Raw genomic sequence first — 16,887 nt, 5'->3', positions numbered from 1 at the left:
ATCGCATGTAATGTAGTACTCTTGAAGATGTTTATTCATACCTGACTCGCAGAACAGCTCGCATACTACCACGGTCAATTATCCTGAGAGAACTCGGATTATACCGTTATCTTCTTAACCTGGTTACGCATGCCCAAGCTTTATTGTCCGCTACACTTCCAAACAAGTTTACTTTACCTGGTACGAGATGACTATGGAAAAAAACGGCCATTAAACGATTGTGGATTTGATTTTTCCGCCCCTTAAGCGGTTTTGTATCCCTATTAAGCACTTAAGTCATGTAATTTGCCCCACTCGCGACGATTTTGTTTTCGCGTCTCCCTTACAGCCCCCCCCCCCCCCCTCCCCCTCATATATCTTCTCAGCGTGTCAACTCCGCGTGGGACGTATCCGTTCTGGGAGGGTGAAGTGACTTGTGCTGTCTTGACAAACCATATAGCCCTGATTGAGATGATCTGTTATTCAAACCGTCTTCTGTGACAGCTGTGATTCAGCATAAATATTACACATGTTATTAATGGGATTCCTTTACAACATGGAGAGGATGCTCATTCTAGCGTTGCTGACACATGTAAGCAACATTTCTGGTGGGGTTTCGAGGAGCAGCGACCAGCGACTGGGTGAGTCAAGTTCATGACAGCTCGTATTTAGTTGAATAAGAAGTTTCGACGCTCTTTATCAGTGATCTCTAAACTTCTGAAACTCAAATGGAAGGAAAGCTGCAAAATGTCAACTCAGAGCTCTTTCAGGATCAAAAATGATTTTTTCCCTCTCCCGCTGCCACCATGTGGGTGATCAGTCATATCAATGTAATCATTCAGTTTGTATTTAAACTGCTGTGTGTTTACCAAAGAGCTAAACGTAGACTTCACTTAAAATCCGCCGTCCTATTTTACAGTTCATGCTTCATGTTTTAGACTGTGTTGCAACACCTGGTTAGCACTTTAGTTCAGAGTGGGCTGCATGAAACCTGTGCTGCGTTTGTTAATTGTGGGAAGTTTTATTTAAATAAGTGTGGACCCAGGGGGCAAATGTGAGCCTCAGTAGGCTGAGTTAAGGTTATTTTTATGATATCTGTGTAGGATGTCTGGGGCTTACTTAGCATTACAAATCAAACGTATTTTGCTGACACCACTCGGTTTTGTCAGCACAGTATTTTCTGTACTTTTCTCGTTCCTGTTTGAGATGGCAGTCTCATATCTTTCTGTTGACTTCATACGCATGATACTACTTTTTTAATGTTCACAGTAAGGTCCTTACCTCTTGTACACGAGGAAATCATAATATTATGCTAAAAAGGAGAGGCTTGCTAGCCTATTGCTGTTTTGAAGCAAAATGTTGAAGAATTAAAATGTTGCCATTGTATGGTTCCCAGCCAGTGGCTTCCATAGCATGTCCCTGTATTTCACTCAGGCCTGAGAGAAAGGATGCGGGAGTGAGTGATGTAATGCAACAGCAGGTCATCTGTGTGTACTGTGTAGACTACCCTAAGGTCATTATTGCAACACAAAACAAGCATTCACCTTTGAAATGAGGCTGGTAGCTACTGCTAGCAGGTGCGTATCAGTCACAAAGTACTTTGACGTTCAAAGATACCATACGTGTCTCTCAGTGGAAATGTATCAACCCCGAACAACTACACAATCTTCTCTAGCGTTTTATAGACAACTCCATTCCTTTTTCTTTCAGCGGCTGATATCAGGCATTTCTGCGATGCGATGTCATGGTCAATATTTCAGATTTTATAGATTGCTTAATTCATCGCAAGATGTACACGTTTTATCTCCAAGGAGTTCTGCTTGTTTTTTTTTTTGTCTTTCAACTGTACTTTAGTTTTAGAAATCATGGTGTTTTTTCTTATAGTCCTACCTCTCTTGGTAGGACGCCTGAATCCACCTCTGGATATTGAGTTGAAGGCAGTGAACTGCACAGCTATCGCTGTCACCTGGAGGATACCATGGCGACATGTAAATACTGCCAGTGGATACGAGGTAAGTCAAATGTCCTATTGACAAACAGTCTGAGTAAAGCAACTGAAAAACAAACTCTGAATAGCATACTGAGAACCAAAAGAACTTTTTTGAAAGTGACAGTTCTGAGAGAGATGAAAGAAGCATAAGAGACAGAGAAAAGATGCAAGTTTTTTTCTTTTCTTTTCTTTTTTCTTTTCTTTTCTTTTCTCCAAAGAGGTATGGTGAAGCGTGACAGACTTAAATTCACAAATAACTGTGGTAAATGGTGCCCTTGTACCCTTTCTCATGCCTAACCACAAAATTCTAATTTAAATTGAATTACATTTCCCATTTAAGCCTGGCAGTTTGGAACAAGAGAACCTTTTTTTCCCACCCCTGTGTTGTCTCATGTAGGGCCCACTAATGTGCTTTGTGTAATTTAGAAAAGTCAGAGAGGACTCACAAGAAGAAGCATAGAGATCAAAATTTCCTAGCTTTTTTTTTTCCTTCCGTGTGTAGCTTTGTGCTTGTAATGCATGTTTGCTACACATTTCCGAAACCTTGGAGAAGTTCTTGAAGTTTAACAGTTGTGCGCAGTGTGGCGAATTACGACTTCTTAAAGTGTTCAGCATGGTAGTTTTCGAGTTTTGCTTTCTCAGGCTCTGCTATGACGAGCGCATAGTTGCTGAGACATTGTTTCTCTCTGCGTTTTATCGATCATGACATCTTCAAGAAAAAAAAAAGTCTTCAAGAAAAAAAAAAAAGTATTTTCCTTTGGAGAAGAGAGGAGAGGAAATGAAATTCACACCGATGCTTTAAGTTCACAATTTAAAGAAACGCATTCAATTAGTGGATGATTAGAGTGCCCAAAGCCACTTCCAAGACTGTGGGAAGATTGTCTTATTGTTAATAGGACCAATGCTTATGGGATTGCAGATGAATCTAGAATATTCTCTGAAGACGTGGTATTGTTACAGCCTTACTTGTTTTTACATTAAAAAACAATAAATAAAGATGCATCACGGCTATTGTTTTCGTCTCTCTTTTTTTTTAAATTTCCCTTAAACTGATGGTGCACGTTCACGCAGTGATTTCCACGCTTCATTAAAGTTTATTCTGTAATTATTTTTTTTTTGTTTTTTTTTTAAAGGATGTATTGTCGTAAGTGTCGTTTATCATCATCTTGTCACGGTTCAACACTCACATATAATTAGTTCATGATCACAGTGTATTTCAGCCAAGATGCTTACATGAAGTTCTAATGAGCTACTGGCTGCATTCTTCAGAGATGAACTCACACAGACATCTGACCTCAGGCATTTGGTTCATAGTTCGCCAGACTGAAGCCAAGACGTTTTGTTGGTCTCATCTTGTCGGCATCTTTTGCTGGCTCTCTCTCTCTCTCTCTTGTCAGTTGGTCTCATCTCTCGAGCTTTGACTAGAATGTTGCTCTTGGACCCATTTGGCATGTTCTCTGTTTTGAAGGGCATCACACCACTTCTTACACTTGGCAGAATAAGCCAAGCCATGTTTTTATCAGTGGATCGCATGGTAAAGTGGAAAACAAGCTTTCGGTTGCTTTCGTTTAAAAAAAAAAAAGTTTCCAAAATAGTTCTTTGAAAATCAAATCAGTTCTGCACTGACAGCATGTGAATATAAGTGCTTTACATTAAAGTGGGACACAATGGTGGTGCATGAAATAATGGGCTCTTTGCTAGCTGTCAATGTCAGTTTAATGTTTTCTGTTTTCCTGCTTAGGTACCAATATACAGGGCCCTTTGTTTTGGTACAGTAAATTAAGGTAGCAAAACCATTTTGATATGAAAACATGATGTGCATTCATTTTTGTTTATTCTCTCTCTCTCTCTCTCTCTCTCTCTCCCCCCACCCCCCGTGTCTAGGTGACTTATATTGAGACGAAGAGTGGAGATCCAGCAGGGGAAGCCATGGTGCTGAAAATCCCTCTTAGTCTTGATATTTTAGCTAATGTGAGTTCTTTGTGTCGCTTGTCCATTACAAACTTTATCCTTAGCATTATGACAGTTGAAAGTATGTGGTTAATGTAACCAATGTAAGTCTCTACTGTGTGTTCCAGTTAAACCATGTTTATTCTCAGATATTTTATATAAAAAAAAAATGTCAATGCTAAACCATGTTTTAGAGTCATGTTTTGAATTATAGACACTCTGTTTTTCAGGTGCACATACATGGACATACTGAATTTGTAAGTTTAAAACATGACTGTTACTGCTATTACTGCATGTCTTCTGCACATATTTTGTAATTGTCTTCGTGTCCTTCAGACTGGTTGTTCAAAGTATTCTCCTTAACTGTCCTGTCTGTATTCTGTTAGACAACAGTGATTGGAAATCTGAGAATGGCCACTCAGTATGATGTCACCATAGGAACCTATGGCTGGGCAGGGGAGGGTAGGCATAGCGTGCCACGCAATGTTAGCACTCTCTCCTACGGTGAGCGCCGTTCACAAACTTTTGAAGAAACGACGTATTCCAGAGAAGTTGTGGATTTTTTTTTTTTTTTTTGAAAATTTGATATTAATTTTTAAAACGTTTTATTATTAACACGTACAAAAGTGCCTATGTGGGAAAAATGTTATATATAATCTCGGTAAATAATCCTTCTCCGCTCCTCTTAAACAGAAAAGTGCCAAAGCCCCGCGCCTCCCTCACGGCCTAAGGTAACGACAGTTTCAGACACAGAAGTAGCTGTGACTTGGGAACCAGGTTTGTACGAGGGTAGCGCGCCTGTCCAGCACTTTCTTCTGTCTTATATCAGGTACGACACCGTAGAATTATTGTCCAGTGTTTGATTTCAAATACTCTGAAATGTTTTTAACTTTTTATTTTCCCATCCCCTACTGTGGTTTATAGATTGTTTGATGCGGTCTTTACGATCAGTAACATTATTTTGTGGTTAATAACAGTCACGTTAAGTTCATTAATTAAAATCAACCACATATTTTGTTTTAATTAGACGTACAATTTGATGTTACCAGTTGGTTTCGGCGAGCTCATCGAGTTTTATGTCTCTCGCTTCAAAGGCAGACTTTGCATAACTGCAGCGGCAAAAGAAAAATGATTCGCGAAAAAATAACACGTAAATGAGAAACACAAGAACTTGCTTTGAACTGTATTTCTTGGTACAGTGCCCAAAACAATGTCTCCTGCAGAGGCTATACCTAGCTCTGACAGCGCCCCATTAACTTTAGCTTTTTATCACATTCTACCCCCGCGTATTTTGGGATGCATATTAATCTACGTCATTAATAATGAAAGCTGTATTAAAAATGTGTCGTTTTTATGAGGGTCTGGGGTCTGATTATGATATGAATTTTTACTACTGTGTGGAATAGGAGGAGAGGAAGGTTTGAATAAGCAAAGACCGCTGTTTAACCCCGAGGACGCTGATTTGAAACACATGTGCGTGTCAGGTCGAGGAGAGGAGTGGAAACCCAACATAGAAGGACTCTTTTTTTTTTCTTTCTCTTGTATTTGATTAGCTTTAAGATGGATGATACAGACGAAAAACTTTCCTCTGTTTATATACGATTAATCGAGTTCAAATAAGAATACGTTAACAACTTGTTTGAACATGCTTTAATTTAATTTGACTCATAATGGGAATTGACTGAAAAGTAAAGAAGTTGTTATTGAGATTTATACAATTAAATTGTTGCTGATAATGAAGACACTTCTAGTTTCTCACTCTGATGTCTTCATACAGACATGGAGCAGCTGTGTCTTTTATCCTACCTCAGAATACTTACTGCAAACAATATTATCGCTCGAACCATCCTGCATCTTGTTTGCAGCCGTGAAAAAAGCTTTGAAGGAGAACTCATCACAGGTCAGGCTTACTCCAGAGGAAGATATAAGATTCGAGTCATAGTTTTATCGTGCAAAATGAGGAGTCATTCAAGGGAGCTACCACTTAACATTAAGCACAGATGTCCAAATCTATTTTCATATTAGTTGGGGACCACACACTTGGATCAGATAAAAACCAATGACTTGTGTTATTGTCCAATTCAGCCTTGGTGAACCGAGGAGAATTTCTTTTGAGGGGCATTTTAAATTCAAGTCAGCTAACCAGACTCGTCTCTTCTCTGCATGGACTGATTGCTGTGAATACATATCAAACCGTGTCCTTTCAGGCATGAATAGGCAAGCTTCCTTATATAGATCAGCTGCTAATTAACAGCAACACAATACCTGTGTACCACTCCTGAGGAACATCTGCATTCTGGAACTTTCTAAGAGTCAGTCTGTAACTGAAATTGCAATTACTAGCGTTATTATTGAGTGTGGTCTATTCGTGCTTTCTCATCCATAAAAGTGTGAGGAATCATTTTCTGTGGCCCCCAAGGATGCTAAGAATGCATTGAATTCTCTCTTCAAAAACATTCGCGCATCACATGTGCTTGGACGAACGAATCTTGGAAAAAAAAATCCCCGTCAGAAATCTGACCAAAACAAATTTCCTGAGGAGATACAGACAAACGCAGGTTACGCTAGACTCGCAGAACTCAGGTGGTCAATATTGATTCATTAGGTGCATTCACATTGAGAGCGCTCGGAACACTGGAACACTTGATTAATGGAGAGAGAGAAAGCGACGTAATGAAAAGCACATTTCTTTTCAGCCAGAGGTTTGGTTGTTTTGGAGAGAGAGAGAGAGAGTGACGACTCACTCTCTCTCTCTCTCTCTCTTCACTGTCTCTCTCTCTCTGTCTGTTTTGCTGGAAATACACCTGATTTATGAGTTTATTGTTGTGTGTAGACCAGAGCTGGAGACTGAGTGGACTTCGGTGAAGATTCCCGGTCAGACCAGCTCCATCGTGCTCAGGGGACTGAGCCCGGATATGCTGTATCAGTTTATGGTCCGGTCTGTCAGTGCCTATGGAATAAGCCCACCCAGCAGCAGGTCTAGACCCGTTCGGACCCTCAGTGAGTGGTCTGTGCGTGTGTGCGCGCGTGTGTCTTTTATGGGTCTGTGTTCTGTGTAGTTGTTGAGTGTTGATTGATTGACGAACAAATGAAGATATGAATTGTGAATGGAGGTTAACCAAAGAGAAGTCTGATTATTGAAGTCAGGTGAATCCCGACTCCCTGTGGGGGCTTGCTTCATTTGGCTTTGCTGAATTTGTACAGGGGTGCAGGAAATGGGCAGTGGAAGTTTTGACCAGCAGTATCTCACAGACTCCCAGCTGACTGATGCTGAGCTTAACGGCGATAACTTCGATTTTAACAGCTTCACAGAAGAGGTGATTTTTTTTGTATATATAACCACAAATAACAGGCTGAAAAAAATAAAAAGTTATTTTAGCTTGTACTGCTAAAGTAGCTTCTTTTTTTCACAGCTTCTTTTGTTAAATTCAGTTTTTTTGAGATCTCGAAAATACACCTGAAAATACTATGAAGGCTAAAGTTGACCTCATGACTTTTTTAGCAGCATACGTAATGTGTTTATACTGTTTTTATAGACAAAACATTATCCCGCCACTGAGGGAGTTTCCAGAAAATCAGAGCTGAGATCCTGGACCGGACGACCTGCTTCCCAGACGGACGCTGGAGGAGCTTCGTGCGGAACAAGTGGCCCCGCGGAGGATCCGGCCACGGCGCCCGACGTTCCGGTGCCCGCCGTGCCCGGTTCCGTCGGCAGCGGCACATCCGAAACGCCTCCCTCTGTCACCCCGTCCTCGTCAGCAGCAGTCTTCGCCGTGCCTTCCTCTGCCTCAGTGGGCCCTAGCAGGCCAGTGACTCAGTGGAGGGGTTCGGTCCGACAGCTGTACGACCTGCCGTGCGAGGACGCAGTGTGTCCGCCCAACAGTATTTGCATTGACGACTATGGCAGCGGAGGGTCCCGCTGCCACTGCGCCCTGGGCAGGGGCGGAGACGCCTGCTCTGACGGTGAGTGAGCTGCGCACGCGTTCATGTCCTTGAACGTCCTTGAAGTTTGGGATACGTCTTATTTGTGATTTCTCAGTGGAGGCGTTCGATGTCCTTTGATGAGGGTCCTTTGATTTTCACGTGAAAGTGGGATTTTACGGACGGAACTGCCAGCGTGCTTTGTGAAAGTTCAAAATCCGCGTCTGGGAGCGCGTTTAGGAACCGCGAGTGAAATAGCTGAATGCGCAGAGTCGTGTCATCGGGTAGCTGGAGGGTATTAGAGGTGGGCATAAGCGTTATCCCATTCCTCCCTGTTGGCCAGTCAGAGGGCGATCACACGTGTCTCAGCGCTGGTGGGAGGCATTACGAAGGGTGGGGATCCGTGGAGGGGAATGGTTTACTTACTCATCAGTTTTCACACACTGCTCAATGACGGAAACAATGACCTTCCCTTTAGCAGCTAAACAGAGAATCAGGGAGACTGCAAAAAAGAAAAAAAAAGAAAAAAAAACAACAAAAAACGATTTACTCTGAGACCTTTATTGTCTCTCTCTCTCTCTCTCTATTTCTCTCTCTCTCTCTCTCTCTCTCTCTCCCTCTCTCTCTTCAGTTATTGCATTTTTTTCCTAATCCAATTCCCTTGATTCTGCTTGCAGCAAACTTTGATCATTCTGCTCCCAGTAGACGTATCCTTTGACAGTTGATTTATTTTGTGTCCTTTAATGACTGACTTTCACTTTATCCCATTTTTCAGTATTCTTTCAAGCATAGAATTTTATGAAAACATGAAACAGACAGATGTCATTTTTAGAGGTAAAATTTCATAATATTGAATGAATGAGGAGGTCAACGCTGTAGTATTCATTTGGAGAACTGATGATCTCTCTTTTCTCTCTAGTTGTGACCGTGCGGTTTCCGAAACTCCATGGCTATTCCCACTTGGCGTTTGAACCTCTCAAAAACTCCTACCACTCCTTTGAGATCATGCTTGAGTTCAAGGTAAGGAGCTGAACCAGTTCAGTGGGGCTTTCCCCTCTCGTCAGCGTGCTTGTGTAGCCGTTCGGATTCATTCGGATTCTCTGTGTCCGCAGGCAGACGCTGAGGACGGGCTTCTGCTGTACTGTGGGGAGAATGAACACGGAGAAGGGGACTTTGCCTCTCTGGCACTCATACGTGGCCGACTCCACTTCAGGTGGGTGTAACCTAATGTAACCTCTATCTTATAATAAAGCTAGGAGAGAGAGAGAGGGGGAGAGAGAAGGGGAGAGAGAGAGAGAGAGAGAGAGACCCCAGAAGAAGAATGTAAAAAAGTAAACAAGGGTTACACAAAATAGCTAACGGTATCCACAGATTTCATTACTTAGGTTATGTCATTTGATAAGTCATTTGGTACGTCATTTGGTGAGTGAGCATGTCATCACATATACCGCTGATGTTTGTAAGACACTGGCTGATGCTGTATGGAAGGCAAGAGCTCTTTCCTGATCAGCTCTCTTTGTGTGTGTAGGTATAACTGTGGCACTGGGCCAGCACAGATAGTGAGTGTCAGTCGGATAACATTGGGTCGATGGCACAGGGTCACTGTGTCCAGGGAAGGCCTGAGTGGCTGGCTGAGATTAGATAACAACACTCCAGTTACTGGCCGCTCCCAGGTGAGAATTCCTTTGCTACAGCATGAGTGCTTGAGTCCATCTGGTGTAACCACTTTTTTTTTTTTTTTTTTTTTTATAAACCACAGAGCATGGGACAATGTTTTGTTTTTTAGTAACTCTGAAGAAAGTTAACTCTGAATGTTTGCCAGTTCATATGATCATGGTGTAATATATTTAGGAAATGACAGGCCAGTTAAACATAATACTCCCAGCCGTCTCAGTTTCAGTGACTAATCGTTTTAACACAACGTTTTGCTATTCCTGTGGAATTTTAGCAGAAAATGTCACACAATGCTGAGTTATTTCCTCTTCCTGGTCTCCTTAACTGCAGGGTCACTACAGCAAGATCACCTTTCGCACTCCACTCTACGTGGGTGGCTCGCCGAATGCTTATTGGCTGGCCAAGGCAGCCGGGACCAACCGCGGTTTCCGTGGTTGCATTCAAACCTTTATTGTCAACGACAGGACGATTGACATGAGGTCGTGGCCAGCGGGTCGTGCCCTGAGCGGAGCAGACATAGGTGAGTGGAGCAAGTCGTGGAATTCGTGCTGGCACCTTTGACCTCTGACCTCTGCCATCTGTAGGCTAACTTACCCATACTGCTCTGATTTAGAGATCCTTGTGTGAGGTGTGTCTAGGAGGTGTGGTGCTGGAGGGTGGAACAGAAGTAAATTACACTGAGGTCACACGTCTGAAAGCCAGGGTTACCAGTGGGAGGGTTCTGGGAAGGTCAGTGAAACAGCGTCCTTGCATCACTGGAGAATGTGCAGGGTTGCAGGTGAATCCAAGGCGGGGGGGGCGGTTTTGAACCAGGAGTTCACGACCTCCCCTAAGGGTCTGTTGGTTTAATGAAATTGTGATGGAAACGTCAAAGTCAAATTAAATTCACTTCATTAAATCTCAGAGGGGTACTTGAGGTAAAAAAAAAAAAAAAAAAAGAAATGTGGATTGAGGGGGTTGAGCTGAAGAAAAAAGGTTGGGAACCCTCTGATGTAGGGAAAGAGCATTTGTTCCTATGTTCCTCTGGAGATGTTTGTACACTGGCAGGTGAGTAGGAGCAGTGGCCGACTTTGCATGCATCAGAGGATATTACACATGTGCGCTAATCCCCACCGCCCGCGCAATGTCCTGACAGGACCCTTAAAAAGGAGAGGGACTCTGGGTGAAATAAGGTAAAGGGAAAACAAAAATCAGAGCTGGAATATGTCTTGAAGATAATTTTCTTTGCTGTCAGACAGAGCTCTGATTTATGATGTCATGTGTATATGGTAATTTTCAAAAAAAAAAAAACCCTCTAGAAACACAGTGATAATAACCCAGGGCTGTTGCTCAGTATTTCAGACTGGAGCTGAATTTACATCTGAAAAATGTGAGGTAGTCATTCACATTGTCGTGCTTTCTGTATATTGGTGAAGAAACCCTGAAGGTTTCATATAGAGGTTTGTATGCCTGTTTGTGAGGAGAAACATGGTTTGAATGAGGTGACAACCAGCTCTCTAGTGTTGTTAGGGAGAGAGACTTTCACACACTAGACCCCCCCCCCCCCCCCCCCCCCCCCCCCCGCCTCTCTCTGTGGTCCCATACGCTCTACTATAGCCTTTTTTCTGGAAGAATTCGCCGTTACTATGGCAAGCTGTCCTCAGCATTTCTGTGGAATGAAGTGTAATTAAGGGAGACTTAATGAAGAACGTTGAGCTGATCGATGAGAGAGTGGGTATATCTGGGTATATTTGGGTATATCTGGGTATATTTGGATATATTTGTACCTGGCAGGTGAGTGCAGCGATGGGGTTTGTGCAGAGGTCAGCTGTGAGAACGGAGGATCTTGCTTCGCCAACCGAGCAGACGGGTACATATGCCTGTGCCCGCTGGGCTACAGGGGACCAAAGTGTGGAGAGAGTAAGTGGGCTCTTTGTATTATTAAAAAAAAAACACCTTTTAGGTATTTTCTTAATTTCATCAGTTATCCAGAACATACATTTTCTACGGCTCAGATAAGAAATCTATTATTTCACTGTTTTTTTTTTTTTCCTCTAGGCTTCTCGCTCTTCCTCCCTCACTTCAGTAAAAGTCTTTTGTCTTACGCGAGCGCCCCCTGGCCACAGTCTTCCCGACATTACTTGTCATTTATGGAGTTTGAGATCACTTTTCGCCCCATTTCCCCCGAGGGCACCTTGCTTTACTGTGAAGACTCTCAAAGCAGGGACTTCCTGTCAGTCACTCTGATGGATGGTCATGTGGAGTACCGCTTTGACTGTGGGTCCGGAAGCACTGTCATCAGGTGTGTCTTCATTCAGAGAAAGCAAACTCTTAACAGTAAGATTCTAATAGGTTTGCTGAGGTGGGATGATTTTATCAAATCTCATGGTGCCACCCAGTGGGCAAAAGATGGTATCACACATCCTGTGTCACCACAGTGTTTGTTGAGTCTCGGCTACACACTAGACCCAGTTTTTCTCAATCCTGCTCCCGGGGGACCCCTGTTCTGCACATTTTCCATCTTTCCCTGCTCTATCTACCTGGCTGAACTCATCAGTGGCACTTTGGATTAGCTGAGCACACCTGATTTAATCAAGAGCATGTTAATCACACTAATCAGGTGTTCAGAGCAAGGATAGATGGAACATATGTAGAGTAGGGGTCCCCCAGGAGCAGAATTGAGAAACACTGCACTAGACAACGCATTTCAGGTAAGGACTACCCAGAGCGTATTTAATTCTAGGAGCCAAAGGGTTAATAAAGTAGATAAGTTTAATTAGGTGTGATAATGATGGGCTAGAGCATTTTTCAAACTGTGGGCCGCGGATTGGCACCAGTTGGCCTCGGGAAAACTGCCAGGTCCCCACCCCCTTGACTGAACTTCCTGTTTTGAAAATAGTAACATTTTATTCAAGACTCTAGAATGTTAGGTGTTCCCACCTGGCGAGAACTTGCTTAACATTCTAGAATCTTGATTAAACTGTTAAACTGTTATTTTCACCTGGCGAGTGACAGAAGCACCGAGCATAATTTGACTGGTGCAGCAGCAGAGCCCTGCGGACTGGCAGTTTCCTCGTCGTGGACATCATAGTTTGAGAAGAACGAGGCTAGAGCAGAAACGTGCTGTTTTGATGATCCTCAGGACTGGACCTGGGAACCACTGACTTAAACGATATTACTTTACTCATTTTTGATCACTGAATTTGCATTTTAAGCATAAGAAAAGGAATTCAGCACTTCACAGCGTCTGATATGTACTGTGTAGTGTCTGATATGATATGGAGCACTGGTAAAAAAAAAAAAAAAAAAAAAACTTCTAAACTATGCCTACAATGAATACATGTGGCCCTTGTTCACCTGTCCAGGAGTGAGGAGCCTGTGAGCCTGTACAGATGGCATGAGGTGCGGGCATCTAGAACAGCCAGGCGTGGTATTCTGGAGCTGGACAACCAGGTGCCTGTGGAGGGAATGACAGAGGTACTGTAGTGGACACTCTGGATCAGGAGTCACTGTGCTTTGAGTCTGTAGGAAACTCTAGTCACGCGCGGCTTACATACGCTCATATCTTCCAGGGTGCCTTCACACAGGTCAAGTGCACTTCACCCCTTTATTTTGGAGGAGTGCCAGACTTCACCCACACCAAAAACGCTGCCTCAGTCAAGGTTCCCTTCACTGGGAGCATTCAGAAGGTACAAAATATACAAAAGTGTAAGACATCATAGTAATTACTCTAATAAACAAACAGAGACTGGGGCCCGTCCCAATACTCTTGGGTGCTGAAGCTGAAGCAATACTAAACAGACTTTATATTAAAGGCTAGTAAAGACCTCACCAAAACTGCTGTTTCTCCTGTGAATTGAGGGAGGAAAGACATAAGGGAGCACTGAAGTGAACTGGAACGGGACCCAGCGATTAAAATGCTTCAAAACAGTGAGATCTTGCCCCCTCTTTTCCCTTGTGTCCCTTCTCCTCAGGTGCTTTTGAACGGTCGCGTCGTTCCGCTGACGACGGGCTCCTTAAAGGGCGTGAACGTGGAAAACGCGGAGCATCCGTGTGTACACAGTCCGTGCGCCAACTCTGGGCTGTGCCAACCTAAGCGGGATCGTTACGATTGTGACTGCCCGCTAGGTTATAAGGGCAAATACTGCCAACATGGTAAAACACGAATGTTTATCGATTCGGTGTGCATATCGATTAAGACAACTTCCCTTTTACGTTGCATGTGCAAGTACGATATCAGCTCATTTTCTTCTATACCTGTCTCCCCCCCCTGCTTTCTGCTGCTGGTCTGGTCTCTAGTGTGTGGGAATGAATGCATGCACAGTAAGTGGCTTTGTCAAAAAATCTCCGCTTTGGAAAAACAGTGATTTTTTTTTTGTATTATGTGTTATGTGCAACATTCATGTTCCCATTGGCAGTTTCTGTCTGTAGTCTTGTCTGTGGTTTCAGCTCCTCTTGTCTCTTTGTCATAGGCGGCACCTAGTGGCCATTTAGACTAACTGCAGGTTTTTGACCTGTTTTCTGCAGTGGTGACAGAGACGGTAGAAATCCCTCGCTTTACCGGCCGGAGCTACCTCACCTATGACACCAGAGAGGTCTTACACAGGTACGATTTCACCGGGCGCCATTACTCAGGTGAACTCACAGCAATGTTAAAACTTTGTGGAAAAATACGAAATATTAACATAAGTGACAGGGACATCTTAGAAAGCCTCACTGTAATTAAGGAGGCTGTTATATACTTATTGTGGTTAAAATAAATATATTTTTTGTAAATTGTAATTGAAGCTGAGCTGCTGTCAGTCACAGATGGTGATGCAGCACTCTGTAAGGTTTGGGAATGTTATGAAACAGTAAGAAACTTTACAGAAAGGTTAATGTGAGTCTGGGCCTCTTCTGGACTGTAAACAGCAGTACAATACAGAGGAGAAGAATGAGCCTCTTCCACACTAAATTACACCAAATTATTGGCCTATCTGTAGTCCATCTGTCTGTCAGCAGGGTGCCAATGGTGGCAGTGTGTGTGTGTTTTGTCTGTCTATATTTGTGTAGTTGTGAGGGTGTGTGTGTGTAGCTGTGTGTGTGTGTGTGTGTTGTGTGAGCCAGGCAGACATTGTGTGAGCCAGCCAGGTGACAGCGTGTGAAATCATGTTGTAACTGTTGTATAAATTAATTTCTCTGTCTTCTTGTAGAGTGTCAGGTTCCAGGACACATGTGCTAATGCGTTTCCGGAGCACAGCTTTGGATGGCCTGTTGCTATGGCGAGGTGACAGCCCCCTGCTACCCAACACTGACTTCATATCTCTGGCCTTAAAAGATGGAGCTCTTCTCTTCAGGTACTTGATGATCCACTGTCTCCAGCTATTGAAGTATTCCTGTGTTTGCACATCCTGTGTAATTTTGCCTGGGAATGCACATATGCTTATGTATTTGTGTGTGTATGTGCGTGTGAGTGCACGTGTGTGTGTGTGTGGGGGGGGAGTTTTTCACTCATTGTCTCTTTCTTCACCAGTTTTAACCTGGGCAGTGGGCCAGTCGTGCTGAAAATGAATGGATCTTTCAGTGATGGCAGGTGGCACTGGTTGAAAGCACTCAGGTGGCTGGACCATTTACAAAAATTCTTCTTTCAGTAAACTGTCTCACTGCACTCTTACTGTCATTACAGTTACTTACTGATAAACAAGATCGCTATTATTATGAATACAGTTACTTATTGATAAACAAGATCAGTTTTGGGGCAAAATTCTTTTGAAAAAAGAATAAAGACAGGCACCTTTTCTTTAAAAAAAAAGTTTTGTTGATGTAACTGTTGGTTATAAAACTGGATAGTGAGTATGTCGTAATAATTATTATAATGTGTAACTAACACCCAGAGATGGGCAGACGGGCAGGTTGACGGTAGACGACTCTGACAGCGTTGTGGGAAAATCGCCTGGGAAAATGAGACAACTCAACACTAGTGGATTCCTCTACATTGGTGAGTTTTTATGGTGATGACGCTGGTGATCTGAAAATGATGATGATGATGAAGATGATGATTGTGATGATGATGATGATGAAGATGATGACAATGATGATGATGAAGATGATGATAATGATAATGATGGTGATGATAATGATGATGATGATGGTGATGATGAAGATGATGAAGAAGATGATGATGAAAATGATGATAATGATAATGATGGTGATGATAATGATGATGGTGATGATGATGACGACGATGATGATGATGACGATGATGATGATGACGATGACAAACCATGTCTGTGTTCCTCAGGTGGACTGAAGGAGATATCACTTCACTCCAGTGGATGGCACACACGTGGCCTGGTTGGCTGCATTTCCCATTTAACTCTTTCCACTAACTATCATGTAAGCCTGGTAGAGCAGGCGTCAGATGGCAGGAACATAGACACATGTCTCAGCTGAAAACAGCTGTCTGTTCAACACACTGTGGACCTGTTCTCATCCACCTCCACTATACCTGTCTGTTCAGCGCACTGTGGACCTGTTCTCATCCACCTCCACTATACCTGTCTGTTCAGCACACTGTGGACCTGTTCTCATCCACCTCCACTATACCTGTCTGTTCAGCGCACTGTGGACCTGTTCTCATCCACCTCCACTATACCTGTCTGTTCAGCACACTGTGGACCTGTTCTCATCCACCTCCACTATACCTGTCTGTTCAGCACACTGTGGACCTGTTCTCATCCACCTCCACTATACCTGTCTGTTCAGCGCACTGTGGGCCTGTTCTCATCCACCTCCACTATACCTGTCTGTTCAGCGCACTGTGGGCCTGTTCTCATCCACCTCCACTATGCCTGTCTGTTCAGCGCACTGTGGGCCTGTTCTCATCCACCTCCACTATACCTGTCTGTTCAGCGCACTGTGGACCTGTTCTCATCCACCTCCACTGTACCTGTCTGTTCAGCGCATTGTGGACCTGTTCTCATCCACCTCCACTATACCTGTCTGTTCAGCACACTGTGGGCCTGTTCTCATCCACCTCCACTATACCTGTCTGTTCAGCGCACTGTGGACCTGTTCTCATCCACCTCCACTATACCTGTCTGTTCAGCACACTGTGGACCTGTTCTCATCCACCTCCACTATACCCGGCCCGTTTCATGACAGACAATTACATCACTCTTTAGCATCTCACTGGGAGAGTAATCCTGGGCGCCCTTGTACCCACAAGATTCTTCTTCTCTTTCCCTCCAAAGAAAAAGGATTTTTTTTTATCTTCTTAAATCAGTATTTAATTATTTGTTTTTAACAACAGGCAGATCTTGAGGTTTTATATTCATATTCTCAATGCTGTCGTTTTGAAGTTGATGAGGTTGAAGTTCCTGAGGGCCCCCGAAGCGAAATGAAACGAAACCGTC

General features: G+C 43.3%; 1 protein-coding gene across 1 annotated transcript; it reads left to right on the top strand.

The window, feature by feature from the left end:
- The first annotated feature begins 535 nt into the window (after positions 1 to 535).
- Positions 536 to 15,925, top strand: LOC115807180 (pikachurin-like). The gene is made up of 23 exons (XM_030768053.1): positions 536 to 620; positions 1,882 to 1,991; positions 3,854 to 3,940; positions 4,306 to 4,423; positions 4,613 to 4,748; positions 6,753 to 6,919; positions 7,124 to 7,236; positions 7,456 to 7,882; positions 8,760 to 8,860; positions 8,953 to 9,053; positions 9,369 to 9,513; positions 9,845 to 10,034; positions 11,288 to 11,413; positions 11,552 to 11,795; positions 12,859 to 12,970; positions 13,066 to 13,182; positions 13,468 to 13,648; positions 13,793 to 13,816; positions 14,021 to 14,099; positions 14,686 to 14,829; positions 15,006 to 15,089; positions 15,367 to 15,470; positions 15,774 to 15,925. Exons 1-23 carry the CDS (start codon positions 536 to 538, stop codon positions 15,923 to 15,925), a joined length of 3,147 nt encoding a protein of 1,048 aa, XP_030623913.1.
- Positions 15,926 to 16,887: the final 962 nt, after the last annotated feature.

Source organism: Chanos chanos, chromosome 3 (assembly GCF_902362185.1).
Source record: "Chanos chanos chromosome 3, fChaCha1.1, whole genome shotgun sequence".
Taxonomy (NCBI): Eukaryota; Metazoa; Chordata; class Actinopteri; order Gonorynchiformes; family Chanidae; genus Chanos; species Chanos chanos.
Note: the sequence above shows the minus strand (reverse complement) of the source record. Positions and strands in the feature narration are given on the sequence as shown.